At 38.8% G+C, this 12,899-nt stretch overlaps 2 protein-coding genes across 5 annotated transcripts in view; one reads left to right on the forward strand and one right to left on the reverse strand.

The window, feature by feature from the left end:
• NKAPD1 (NKAP domain containing 1) overlaps window positions 1–10,401 on the forward strand; it is a 15,141-nt gene extending 4,740 nt beyond the window's left edge. For 3 of the 4 annotated variants that reach the window (XM_012557336.2, XM_023736982.1, XM_023736981.1), the window contains exons 3-6: window positions 1,731–1,831; window positions 6,198–6,347; window positions 7,235–7,288; window positions 7,745–10,401. In XM_012557336.2, the coding sequence (XP_012412790.1) occupies window positions 1,731–1,831; window positions 6,198–6,347; window positions 7,235–7,288; window positions 7,745–8,252 (813 nt within the window). In that variant the 3' untranslated portion in view covers window positions 8,253–10,401. The remainder of the gene's footprint in view (window positions 1–1,730; window positions 1,832–6,197; window positions 6,348–7,234; window positions 7,289–7,744) is intronic. The other variant, XM_023736983.1, reaches the window with a different exon arrangement.
• Window positions 10,402–10,528: 127 nt separating this feature from the next.
• Window positions 10,529–12,860, reverse strand: TIMM8B (translocase of inner mitochondrial membrane 8 homolog B). The gene is made up of 2 exons (XM_004382507.2): window positions 12,726–12,860; window positions 10,529–10,838 (listed from the first exon to the last, which is right to left on the reverse strand). The coding sequence occupies exons 1-2, from the start codon at window positions 12,807–12,809 to the stop codon at window positions 10,671–10,673; spliced, it is 252 nt and encodes an 83-aa protein (XP_004382564.1). The 5' UTR covers window positions 12,810–12,860; the 3' UTR covers window positions 10,529–10,670.
• Window positions 12,861–12,899: the final 39 nt, after the last annotated feature.

The following is a 12,899-nucleotide window of genomic DNA, read 5'->3' on the forward strand; positions in this document are numbered from 1 at the left end:
ATATTTAAGTCTTTGATCCATTTTGAGTTAGTTTTTGTGCATGGTGTGAGGTATGGGTCTTGTTTCAGTTTTTTCAGATGGATATCCAGTTATGCCAGCACCATTTGTTAAAGAGACTGTCTTTTCCCCAGTTAACAGGCTTTGGGCCTTTGTTAAATATCAGCTGCTTGTAGGTGGATGAATTTATGTCTGGATTCTCAATTCTGTTCCATTGGTCCGTGTATCTGTTGTACCAGTACCAGGCTGTTTTGACTACCGTGGTGGTATAATAGGTTCTAAAATCAGGTAGTGTGAGACCTCCCACTTTGTTCTTCTTCTTGAGTAATGCTTTATTTATTCGGGGCCTCTTCCCTTTCCATATAAAATTGGTGATTTGTTTCTCCGTCTCATTTAAAAATGCTGGTGGAATTTGGATCAGGATTGCATTGTATCTGTAGATTGCTTTGGGTAGAATTGACATTTTCACAATGTTGAGGCTACCTATCCATGAGCAAGGTATGTTTTTCCACTTATGCAGGTCTCTTTTGGTTTCTTGCAGTAGTGTCTTGTAGTTTTCATTGTGTAGATCTTTTACGTCTCTGGTTAGATTTATTCGTAGGTATTTTATCTTCTTGGGGGCCGCTGTAAATGGTATTGATTTGGTGATTTCCTCTTCGAGGTTCTCTTTGTTGGTGTAAAGGAATCCAACTGATTTTTGTATTTTTATCTTGTATCCTGAAACTTTGCTGAAATCTTGTATTAGTTCCAGTATTTTCTTGTGGATTCTTTGAGGTTTTCTGTGTATAAGATCATGTCATCTGCAAATAGAGATACTTTGACTTCTTGCCTACCAATTTGGATGCCTTTATTTCTTTTTCTAGCCTAATTGCTCTGGCTGGGACCTCCAGCACAGTGCTGAATAAGAGTGGTGATAGAGGGCATCCTTGTCTGGTTCCCGTTCTCTAGGGGAATGCTTTCAAAGTCTCTCCGTTTAGGATGATGTTGGCTGTTGGCTTTGTATAAATGCCCTTAATTATATTGAGGAATTTCCTTTCCGTTCCTATTTTGTTGAGAGTTTTTATCATGAATGGGTGTTGGACTTTGTCTAATGCCTTTTCTGCATCGATTGATAAGATCACGTGGTTCTTGTCTTTGGTTTATTGGATGGATTACATTGTTTTTCTAATGTTGAATTATCCCTGCATACCTTGTTGTTTTACTTTACTTTTGACAGGAAGTATAATATTGTGAAAAGTGACTTAGCCTAGAAAGTTTAAAGGCATGTCATTACTAGTTTTTTTACTTTGTCAAATCGTATATTATCTTTGAGCTTTTGTTTCTTTTCAGTAAACTAATAATGGTATCTGCTTTGCTTCCCTTGTAAGTTAAAGGTTCAATTGAGATGATGTAATTAACATCATAAAGCATCTTAGAAACATATGAAATGATCATTTCCTAATTACAGCTCAAGCGCATAATTGGTAAGTGATAAGTGCATATATGCAGGGGTTAAAAAAGTTCTATTGTTGCAGAATCCTAAGCATTTGGAATTTACTGGGTCTGATTGCTTAACCACTCTGTAGAGAACCAGAATTTGTTTCTCTCGTCTCTGATCATAACGTAGTTGTAATGCAATAATTAGTGCAGACTTTATTTTCAGTTACTCTTCTATGATGTAAAGTGTTACTTTTAGTAACTTATTTTTATTTTCTCCTATTCACTCCCTCCCTTTTTTTTTTTTTTAAATCCAGATTCAGGAAGAATCAGATATGTGGAAAATAAGAGAACTAGAGAAACAGATGGAAGATGCTTACCGGGGATCCAAAAGGAAAATGTTACCTAGCAGTTCAAGGTGGAGTTGCAGCTCTAAGAACCCAGATAATTCTTATGTTTTTCAGAATCATCAACTTTTGTTTAAAAAGATTTGAAATGCTAAGGATAGATGTTTCACATCTAGAATTCAGTTCTGTCGGTCCTTAATCCTTAGAACCTATTATTTTAGAACCTTTCTTAAGTCTAGACCCAAGCATAAAGGTAATGGCTATACTGTATATGAACCTACTCTTTGTATTTACATGCAATGGAAAATTTAAAAATTCTGCCTTAAACACATGTAAATATTGAGGCTTCTGTGGGTTTTGCCTTGATGCATGGCTTTTTTTTTTTTTTTTTTTTGTGGTCAAATACTATACATACCATAACATTTACTTACTATTTTAACCATTTTTGGGTGTACAATTCAGTGGCATTAAATACATTCACAATGTTGTGTAACCATCACTACTGTCTATTTCCAGATCTTTTTATATCATGCCTATGGAAACTCTGTACCCATTAACAACTTCTCATTAACTCCTCTCCCAGCCCTTGGTAACCTTTATTCTACTTTCTATGAATTTGCTTATTCTAGGTACCTCATATAAGTAGAATAATATTTGTCCTTTTGTGACTGGCTTATTTCACTTAGCATTATGTTTTCAAGGTTGATTCATGTGGTAGCATGTATCAGAACTTCACTTCTCTTTAGGGCTAAATAATCCTCCATTGTATGTATGTAAGAGGAGCCCTGGTGGTGCAGTAGTTAAAGTGCTTGGGTGCTAATCAGCTGTTTGAACCTACCAGCCGCTCTGTGGAAGAAAGATGTGGCAGTCTGCTTCCGTAAGGATTTACAGCCTCGGAAACCCTATGGGGCAGTTGTACGCTGTCCTTACTTGGTCGCTATGAGTCAGAATGGCAATGGGTTTGGCTTTGGTTTGGTATGTATATACCACATTTTATCTATCCGTTTTTCTGTTGATGGATACTTGGGTTGTTTCCACCTTTTGCTGATTGTGAATAATGCTGCAGTGAACATTGGTGCACATAAGTCTTAAGTTCCTGCTTTCAGTTCTTTTGGATATATGCCTAAGAATGGAATTGCTGGGTCATAAGATAATTCTGTTTTTAACATTTTGAGTAACCATTGCCTGATGGCTTTTAACCTAAGATTTTCTGTTGGTGTCTTGTGGTCACTTAGCTATCCATTCACTCTTTTCCCGTATTAGTCTTTCATTCTTTCAGCCTTTTGTTTACCCCATCTACCCTCTTTGCCGCATCACATAAGCTTTTACATTACCTTTTTAATGCCTTTTACATTATCTTTTTAATTTGAATATAAATATGAAGTTTTATGTAGACTTGGTTGTCTTATACCTGTGGAGGTATAGGAATGTCTCCATAGTTGGGAACATCTCTTGGGAATTATATGCCTGTGAGTGTAGGAGCTGTGAGTATGAGAAGTGACTATAGCGTAATAATCCTGATTTCTAAAGCCATCCTGGAAAATCAGTAGTTAATAGTGAGATATTTTAGGAGAGTGAGTGTGCCTGTGGAGTATGTGGACTTTGGCATATGACTGGTTGTGTATGAATGGCTTCTGACAAGAAGTGTTCAAGCTGTCCATGGTAAAGAAGGCCAAGTTGTCAACAGAAAAACAAATCTTTTCAGTTTGTTTTCACGCTGAAGGTTTAACTGAGGATTGAGAAGCACATTTAGTACAGATGATTTATATTGTTGTTAGTTGCAGTTGAGTTGGTTCTGACTCACAGCGACCCTGTGAACAACAGAACGAAACACTGCCTGGTCCTGTGCCATCCTCGCAGTCTTTGCTGTTTGAGCTCGTTGTTGCAGCCACAGTGTCAGTCCATCTCGTTGAGGGTTTTCCTCTTTCTCACTGACCATTTACTTTACCAAGCATGATGTCCTTCTCCAGGACCCTCCTGATAACACGTCCAAAGTACGTAAGATGAAGACTCGCCATCTTCCCTTCTAAGGAGCTTTCTGGCTGTACTTCTCCGAGACAGATTTACTCATTTTTCTGGCAGTCCACGGTATATTCAGTATTCTTCACCAACACCATAATTCAAAGGCATCAATTCTTCTTCCATCTGCCTTATTCATTGTTCAGCTTTCACATGCATATGAGGCGATTGAAAATACCATGTGGGTCAGGTGTACCTTAGTCTTCAAGGTGACATCTTTGCATTTTAGTACTTTAAAGAGGTCTTTTGCAGCAGATTTGCCCAAATCCAATACATGGTTTGATTTCTTGACTGCTGCTTCTGTGTGTGTTGTGGATCCAAGTAAAATGAAATCCTTGACAACTTCAGTCTTTTTCCATGTGTCATGATTTGCTTTTTGGTCCAGGCGTGAGGATTTTTGTTTTCTTTATATTAAGGTGTAATCCATACTGAAGGCGGTAGTCTTTGATCTTTATCAGTAAGTGCTTCAAGTCCTCTTCACTTTCAGCAAGCTAGGTCATGTCATCTGCATATCACAGGTTGTTAATGAGTCTTCCTCCAATTCCGATGCACATTCTTCTTCATACAGTCCAGCTTCTCGGATTATTTGCTCAGCATACACATTGAATAGGTATGGTGAAAGGATATAACCCTGATGCACACCTTTCCTGATTTTAAACCTTGCAGTATCCCATTGTTTTGTTCAAACAACTGCTTCTTGGGCTATGTACAGGTTCCATATGAGCACAATTAAGTATTCTGGAATTCCCATTCTTTGCAATGTTACCCATAATTTGTTATGATCCACACATGGTCAGTAAAACACAGGTAAAAACGTCTTTCTGGTATTCTTTGCTTTCAGCCAAGATCCATCTGACATCAGCAATGATACCCCTCGTTCCATGTCCTCTGCTGAATCCGGCTTGAATTTCTGCCAGTTCCCTGTTGATGTACTGCTGCAACTGTTTTTGAATGATCTTCAGCAAAATTTTACTTGCATGTGATATTAATGATATTGTTTGATAATTTCTGCATTCCATTGGATCACCTTTCTTTGGAATGGGCACGAATTATGGATCTCTTCCAGTCAGTTGGCCAGGTAGCTGTCTTCCATGTTTCTTAGTATAGACGAGTGAACACTTCCAGTGTTGCATTCATTTGTTTAAACATCTCAGTTGGTATTTTGCCAATTCCCTGGAGCCTTGTTTTTCACCAGTGCCTTCAGTACAGCTTCGACTTCTTACTTCAATACTATTGGTTCTTGATCAGTGCTACCTCCTAAAATGGTTGAAGGTCAACCAGTTCTTTTTGGTATAGTGTGTGTTCCTTCCATTTTCTTTTGATGCTTCCTGCTTTGTTCAATTTTTGGTCCCTAGAATCCTTTAATATTGCAACTCAGGGCTTGAATTTTTTCTTCAGTTTCTTCAGTTTGAAAAATGCTGACCATGTTCTTTCCTTTCGGTTTTCTAACTCCAGATCTTTGCACATTTCATTGTAATATTTTACTTTGTCTTCTCATGCCACCCTTTGAAATTTTCTGTTCACCTCTTTTACTTCATCATATTTTCTTTTGCTTTAGCTACTCTATGTTCAAGAGCAAGTTTCAGAGTCTTTTCTGACATCCACTGTGGTCTTTTTTTTCTTTTCTGTCTTTTTAATGACCTTTTGCTTTCTTCATTTCTGTTTTATATTAGGTTGTTCAATTCCAAGTGGCATTTCTGGGAACAAAATATTACTCTTTTAGGGTGGAGTCTATATTGATGCCTGTCATATCAGTTAACTTTAGAACATAATCTCTTTAGTGGCAGGGATTATAGTTGTTTTATCTGTTGCTATATTCCCAGCAGGTGGAACAGTGCTTAGCACATAATCGGTTCTTAAGAATTTCTAATAACTAATTGGCTAGCTTCCTGGCTGGTTATTGGACACTGTAAACACAGGCTGGACCAGTGGTTCTCAACTTTTTTTCTATCCCAAGATACCCATGTGTTATGCCTTCATCCCATTGTTACTGTGACCACGCTACAGCAGTGAGTCGCTGGTTTGCAGGGAGGGAGGGCTATTTCAGAATTGTAGTTTGAAATGTCTCTAGTTGTCATTATGCTCTGCTTCCGTCTTTGCATGCTCTTCTACTTGAGAATCAGTGAGTTACAGCATGCCATAATCTGGAAGAGATTCCCCTGTATTTTACAACCTGTTCTTCTCTATACTCAGTAAAGGTGTCCAGTGAAAATAATGGTCTGATTGTTTTCATTGGGTACCTTTACTGATGTATAGAGAGGAACAGATGATGCGTTTTACATTTTTTTGTTTAACAGTAAGTGTCAGGTTGTTTTGTTCTTCCCTTAGCTTGTTCCATGAGCTTTATGCATGATGTTCCATAGAGTAACCTCACAGTTGGTTTTAAATCTAAAAGTACTTTTCTGCTTTCTCTTACAGCCGGATGCGTAGTGATGGTTTTGATGAAGAAAGTCAGAGAGACTATTGGAAGCCAAGGCATGAAATTTCTGGGACACTAGAAGATGATTTTCTTAAGGCTAAATCCTGGAACAAGAAGTTATATGATTATGAAGCTAACATGCCAGACAGGTTTGTGTCTAAATTCCTATGACTTTTAATGATATTTGGCCTGAGAATGTATACATTTAAAAACTGTCCCTACAAAAATCTGTACACAAACGTTCATAACTGCATTATTCAAAATAGCCAAAAAGTAGAAACAATCCAGGTATGTATCAGTTGATAAATAGCTAAACAAAATGTGGTATATTCATACAATGGAACATTATTTGGCAGTAAAAAGGAATGAAGTACTGATAACACTACAACATGGATGAACTTTGAAAACATGCTAAGTGAAAAAAGCCAGACTCAAAAGACCACATGATTCTATTTATGTGAAATGTCCAGAATAGGCAAATTCATAGAGACAAAGTAGATTAGTGGTTGCTAGGCTGGATGGGACAAGTGGAGGATGACTGCTGATGGGTATGGAGTTTCTTTTCGGGGTGATGGAAATGTTCTGAAATTGATAGTGTTGATGGTTGCACAACTCTGTGAATATACTAAAATCCACTGAATTTTACACTTTAAGAGGGTGAATTTTATTGTATGTGAATTGTATCTCAATAAAGCTGTTATTTAAAAAACAAAAAATTGTCCCAGCGTAGAAAGCGTTGTTATATGTTTGTTCTTTTTCAGAAGTGCTTTATAGCTAAAGAAGAGTATCAGAGTTCTTTAGTGTTTCTTAAGGAAAAGAATGGCAAGTTCTCTTACAAGTGGACAAAAGAAACCTTTATGTCTAAAATGGTAGTATGTAGTACAGAAAATATTTAGGTTACTGTGCTGTAATGCAGGTTTGCCTCTATCATATCTCTTATTTCCTTTTCTCTGTATGCGTGCAGTCTTAGGTCTAAATTTAATTTCCAAAAATGTATGCATTGCTTTGATAATGCATGTAATGTGTTACATTACAGATGGGGTCACAGTGGTTATAAAGAGTTATACCCTGAAGAATTTGAGACAGACAGGTAAGGCACATAGGATTACTGGGGAAAAAGAAAGTATGAAACTCATAGTAGTACAAAGTCTGTACTATAAATTGAGTTACTAACTTTTACAAAGAATATAACATCATTTGCCACTGAAAACATAACTAGAGAAACAACAGGTAATTTAGTTGGGACGCAATTCGTATTTTGCCTTTCCCTGATGTTTGGAATGTCTATAGCATTTAGGTTTTTATATATACTTAGTATTCCATTCAGTAACTCAGTATGGCAGATTAGTATTATCTTCATTTTAAAGATGAGGAAACAAAAACTCAGTGAGTATAAATAGAGTAGGAAAGTCTGAGTGACCCTATTTAAAGCTCTAATTTAAAATTAAAATATTTACCCAACTTCCTATCTAGAATGTAGGATATTAAAATGTAAATATACCTTTTCTTTCCTGTAGTAAAAGTTTCTTTTTTACTTTTTTATTAGTAGTGATCAGCAAGATGTTATCAATGGAAAAAAGACATCTCCCCAGGTAAAATCAACTACCCACGAATCCCGCAGACACAAGAAGTCAAAGAAATCTCACAAAAAAAAGCAGAAAAAAAAGTCACACAAAAAACAGAAGAAAAGCAAAAAGGAAGCCATAGATGTAGCAGCACATTCCTCAACTGAAATCTCAGAAGAAACTGAGGCTTCCAGTACCAGGAAAAGGAAACAACCACATAAGCGCAAGAAAAAATCCAGGAAAAAGTCTCTCAAAAAACCTGCTTTGTTCTTAGAGTCAGAAAGTGACACTTTTCAGTCAGATGACTCAGCATCCAGCAGCTCTGAGGACAGTCAGGAAAGAGACACTAAGAAAACCAAAAGGAAAAAGAGAGAGAGGAAAGTTCATATCCCTGTAACTAACAATGAAATACAGGAAAGGACAAACAAACGCACAAATTGGAAAGTGGCCACAGATGAAAGGTCTGCTGAGAGTTCAGAGGATGACTAAATGAGAAGATCCATTGTTCAGTTTCTCATGTGACTCTGCATATTTACAGCCCTTATACCTTGGGGCTTTGGCAGTGACTCTTATTCAGCACAGGGGGCCTGAGGTCAGCTGTCTTGTGCCAGCTGTGTCCATTCTGATAGACTTCTTTCCTTCTATTTTGGCCTGTTAAACTTGATCCTCTTTTATTGTTAATAGGGAATCTGGTATTTTGATATGAAGGTTTCTTGAAAAGATTATTTTTTGCAATTAATCATGTGTAGTTTAGAGTACGTATACAACAAATTAAAGGACCCAGAAAGCTGAATCCAATAACGGCCTGGGCACACCTACTGGAATGTTTGAGTTTGGGGAAAGCAAGGGCTGGGATCAAGAGGTGGATTGGAACCAGTGTTGAGTAGAATGGTATGACAAGGGAACATTTGTCTTGTGCTCTTGTCTCCCTTTATATAGCAGGAAACAAAAACTTTTGTTTCCAGGCTTGGTGCTTTGATCCTTCTATATTTTGCCCCCCCAGATGTGGTCCAGTTTACTTAATGAGGAAATGGGTCTATGAACAAACTTCTTTCCTTCCTAACATCTGTAGATAGCTACTATTAGAAGGCCCTAGGGCTTTCTCAAAATTTCCCTGCTGGACAGGGTCTATAAAACTATGCTTAATATACCCATAAATATGGTAATTGGATAAGTGGTTTCCTAATGAACATTGCCTAAATGGACTTGTGTTTGAAATTAATTTCTTAAGTTGTCTTAGATAATCCTCTAACCAAATGGAGACGAATTAGGAATTAGTCATGCTGTCTAATGGTGCTCTGAACAGGATTTCAGGGTTGCAACTGCCATTTAAATGTTGTTTTCCATGTTTATTTCTCAATCTATTAATGAACTTCAAATAGTCCTTGAAACTAAGTATAATCAGTTCCAAAATGAAACAGGCTTCTCAGGGACATAGCCAGTTCTTCCCAGTCTGCCTTTAAATTAAAGCATTGAGGCAGAGACCATATTTCCGGATGTCATACTATGATCCCTAACATGTTAATTCTTAAGAAACCAAAATATCACCAAGACAGGCAGAACACAAGTAAATTTTTTCATTGTGGGAGAAAAGTTCTCTTCCTGGCCTCACCTTCCCCATGTATAATACAGAAGTACTTCATGGTAGCGTAACAATATACAACACCAGCAATAGAACGTAACTGTGACATTCTATGGGGTGGTAATATTTTCTAGTTCTATTAAATTTGTTCTTTTTATGGAACAGATTTCTAATAAAGTGCTTAGTCTTAAAATAATGTGGTTGGCCAGAGGTTCCCTATCTCTTGATTATGAGCAGGTGCTACCTTATGGGATATTTATTTGAAATATTAATACTTTGGCACTGATCTGTCCATTTTCCATGGTGTGTAATTTTTATCTTTGGTATTAGTGGGGGCTTAAGGGGATAGATAAGTCTCTAATTACTGCCTCTTAACCTAAAGCAACTATTACATTCTTGGAGCAAATGGAATCCTTGTTGAAAGTTTTTATCATGTATTTTTAGCATTGTTTCTGTGCTGTAAAAAGTGCTGTCCTGATTGTAAGCCGACTCAGGAAGGTGGGCTAATGGAACAAGTCACCTCCAGGAATTCAGCTCTATTTGGGTCATAACCTTCTCCACCTCCAATACTAGCAGGCCTCTTTTCCAACTAATACGGCATCTTGCCTGTTGTTTTTGGCCATGGTTATCTTTTCTTGGTCATGTGTGAGCAATAAAGCTGTCTTCGTTCTTCACCTATCTCAACCCCAAACTCTCCTCCTTGTCTTAACTAAAACTTTGATGGTTCTTCTAAACCAAACCAAACCAAACCCACTGCTGTTGAGTCAATTCAGACTCAGAAGCCCTACAAGACAGAGTAGAACTGCCCCACAGTTTCCAAGGATGCAAATCTTTATAGAAGCAGGCTGCCACATCTTTCTCTTGTAGAGCATCTGATGAGTTTGAACTGCTGACCTTTTGGTTAGCAGCCAAGCACTTAACCACTGCACCACCAAGGCTCCTTCATGGTTCTTCTAGCCCCCTTAAATATGGCTTAGAGTGGCTCTTCAAAATCTTTCAAGATCTCTCATTTGCACTGCCAGCCTTGGAACATACTTATTTCTAGTGTTCCTGACAGTCAGAAATCTCTATATTAAATTCAGTCCTAAAATGGGATTTAAAAGAAACTTGGAGAATTCACATTTATTGAATAACTGATATGATACAATCTGGAATTTCTGAATTCCAAATAAATTTCACTTTCTGAACATTTGATCTGTTACTTTTTAGCACCAAGAGGCTTGGTAACAGCCTGATGTTAACTTGACAATGGAATGACATCCTTACTCCACTGGCATTTTAATAACAAGTCCTTTGCTGCTTCTGTCATTGTCCCAGGAGATGGCCTACTGCCCTCCTTTCTGTACAATCTGGGCAAACCGACTGGTGATGGCAAGGGTAGTATCAATGAAGCGGTCCACACAGCTAGAGAGACAATTTTCAGTGCGAGAGTCTAGGCGATTCCCTGGCTTCTCCACACACTTATCCCAACACAGCTCCATGAAATGATGCACCTGAGAGGAAAGAAAAATAGTAACCACTGGGATCTGCAGATATAGGCCTAACTGTCCATTTTCTTATTTTTTTTCCTATTGTCCTTATTTTCTGTTGACAAAACCACTCTTTCAATCAACAAACCGTGGAGTCACTTTTCACTATAGGATCTCTTTTCCTCATTTGCTAATTTGTCACCAACATGGCCCAGATCCTCATCCCTAGATTGCAACAAAATCCTTTTATTGGCTCCTTTTCTGTATTTTTCTCCTTTAGTAATCAAAAAACACTCCATCAAGTCACTCGTTCGCTTAATGCACTAACCTTAAATTTCTCTGCTAGCTGCACAAGGCACTCCCTTATATAACCCCCAACCTGTACTGTGTCTGAGGTCCACACACAGTATGCTCAACTTGACTCTTCATGCTCCTGTGATGCCCTCCCTAAAGATTCGTCCCATTCTTTAAGACAGTCCCAATTCTTACCTCCTTTAAGGCCACTGACAACTCTGCCTTCAAACCTGTCCTATAGTACCTCTAATAGTTTAAAATACGCGACTTGTTTAATGAATATACATTGATTTGTTTTCTAATTGTGTCAAGTCCTCAATCAGATTGTGACTTCTCAGGCTAGGTTAATTCTTTTATATTCCCCAAAGCAGCTAGCACCTATGTAAACAGGGAAGGTAGGGTAAGAATTCCCTCAAATTACTGCATTCCTCTCATTCTGGACCTATCCCCTAGGACAGCAGCTCTTAACCTTCCTGGGGTCATGGAGACACGTGAGAATCCAATGAAAGTTATGGATCCACTCCCCAGAAAAATGCACACACAGGCACATAAAATGTATTTCTGAATGGTAAGCACCCCAAGATTTCTAACCAGGGTTCTCGCTCCTCATTCTCTGTGAATCCCTCCCCCAAAACAGAAAAACCCTTTTACTGAGGGCTTACTAGTTGGGAGGCTGGGTACTGAGTACCATAGTCTGTGAGGCCTACGGAGTCTGGACTCCTCATAAATCGGTTCTGACGTAAGTAGAATATCTCATTTTTTCTTTTTAGTTTTCATTATTATTGCCTTATCAGTATCTTTATAAATCATAACATTAAACATCTGTAACCGAACATCTGAGAATAACAACAAATTATGTGCTGCAACACCGTATGTAGTACATATTACTAAGATTTAAAAAAAAAAAAAAAAAAACTACAGGAAGTCGTTAAGTGCGGTTTGTCCTAACTGGAATACCTCGTTAAGTCCGGGACTACCTGTATTCAGCCGATCTGCAGCCCTAAAAGATGGCTATCGTGTCCTCCATTTAAAAGCGTGGTTAATTAGCCCAAGGTCATGCAGCTAGTAAGGGATCATGCTGGGGTTTGAACCCATGACTAACAGACTCCAAAACCCTTTTCCTTAACTAACGGTTTACGCTACTTCAGAGCCCACCTTTCCTATTAGCGTTCTAGTATCCCTTCGTTTTCAAATACATGATTGCATATGACCCTTGGAATCCAGTGAGGCAATGAGCGATGACGAAACCAAAACCCACAGAGGCTGGGTACCTTGTCCAAGTGCACGTGCATGTAAGGGGCCGAGGGTGGATTAGAATCCAGAGCTCTCGAACAACCCGGAAACCTCCATGGGTCTCCCAAATCTTTCTCCCCCTTGTTTACACTGTCTTCACCCCTGCGCTGGCTCAGAAGGCACCCGAACACCACCCGGGGGCCGCGGTAGGAGGGCAATGACTTTTTTTTTTTTTTTGAGGAGAAAGAGGCGCAGCAGGGATTGAGCACCGGCAAACCGCCAGTGGCCTCACCGAGCCTCCAGTGTAGAGCTCCGCGGGTGCACGGAACCTATGCTTCACCCTCCTTCCCCTTCACCCTCCAGGGCTGCTCCCTGTCCCAGCACCTGTGCAGTGAACTGCGCCTTCTGCTGTTCGGCTGCCACAAGGCGCTGCAATTCTGCTTCATCAGCCTCAACGACCTCCGCCATTGCCCACAAATCTAGGGCACCTTTCGACAAGTGCGCATGCGCGGCTGACGCCCGCCCACCAGGCTAATTCCCGGTTAACCTAGCGGTTTC

Source organism: Trichechus manatus, unplaced genomic scaffold (assembly GCF_000243295.1).
Source record: "Trichechus manatus latirostris isolate Lorelei unplaced genomic scaffold, TriManLat1.0 scaffold00094, whole genome shotgun sequence".
In the NCBI taxonomy this organism is placed as follows: domain Eukaryota; kingdom Metazoa; phylum Chordata; class Mammalia; order Sirenia; family Trichechidae; genus Trichechus; species Trichechus manatus.

Excerpts from the sequence above, each read along its gene's own strand:
- TIMM8B (XM_004382507.2), bottom strand. The coding sequence starts at position 12,809 with ATGGCGGAGGTCGTTGAGGCTGATGAAGCAGAATTGCAGCGCCTTGTG. Across the intron at positions 10,839-12,725 it reads AGGCGCAGTTCACTGCACAG|GTGCATCATTTCATGGAGCT; the intron begins GTGCTGGGACAG and ends CTTTCCTCTCAG.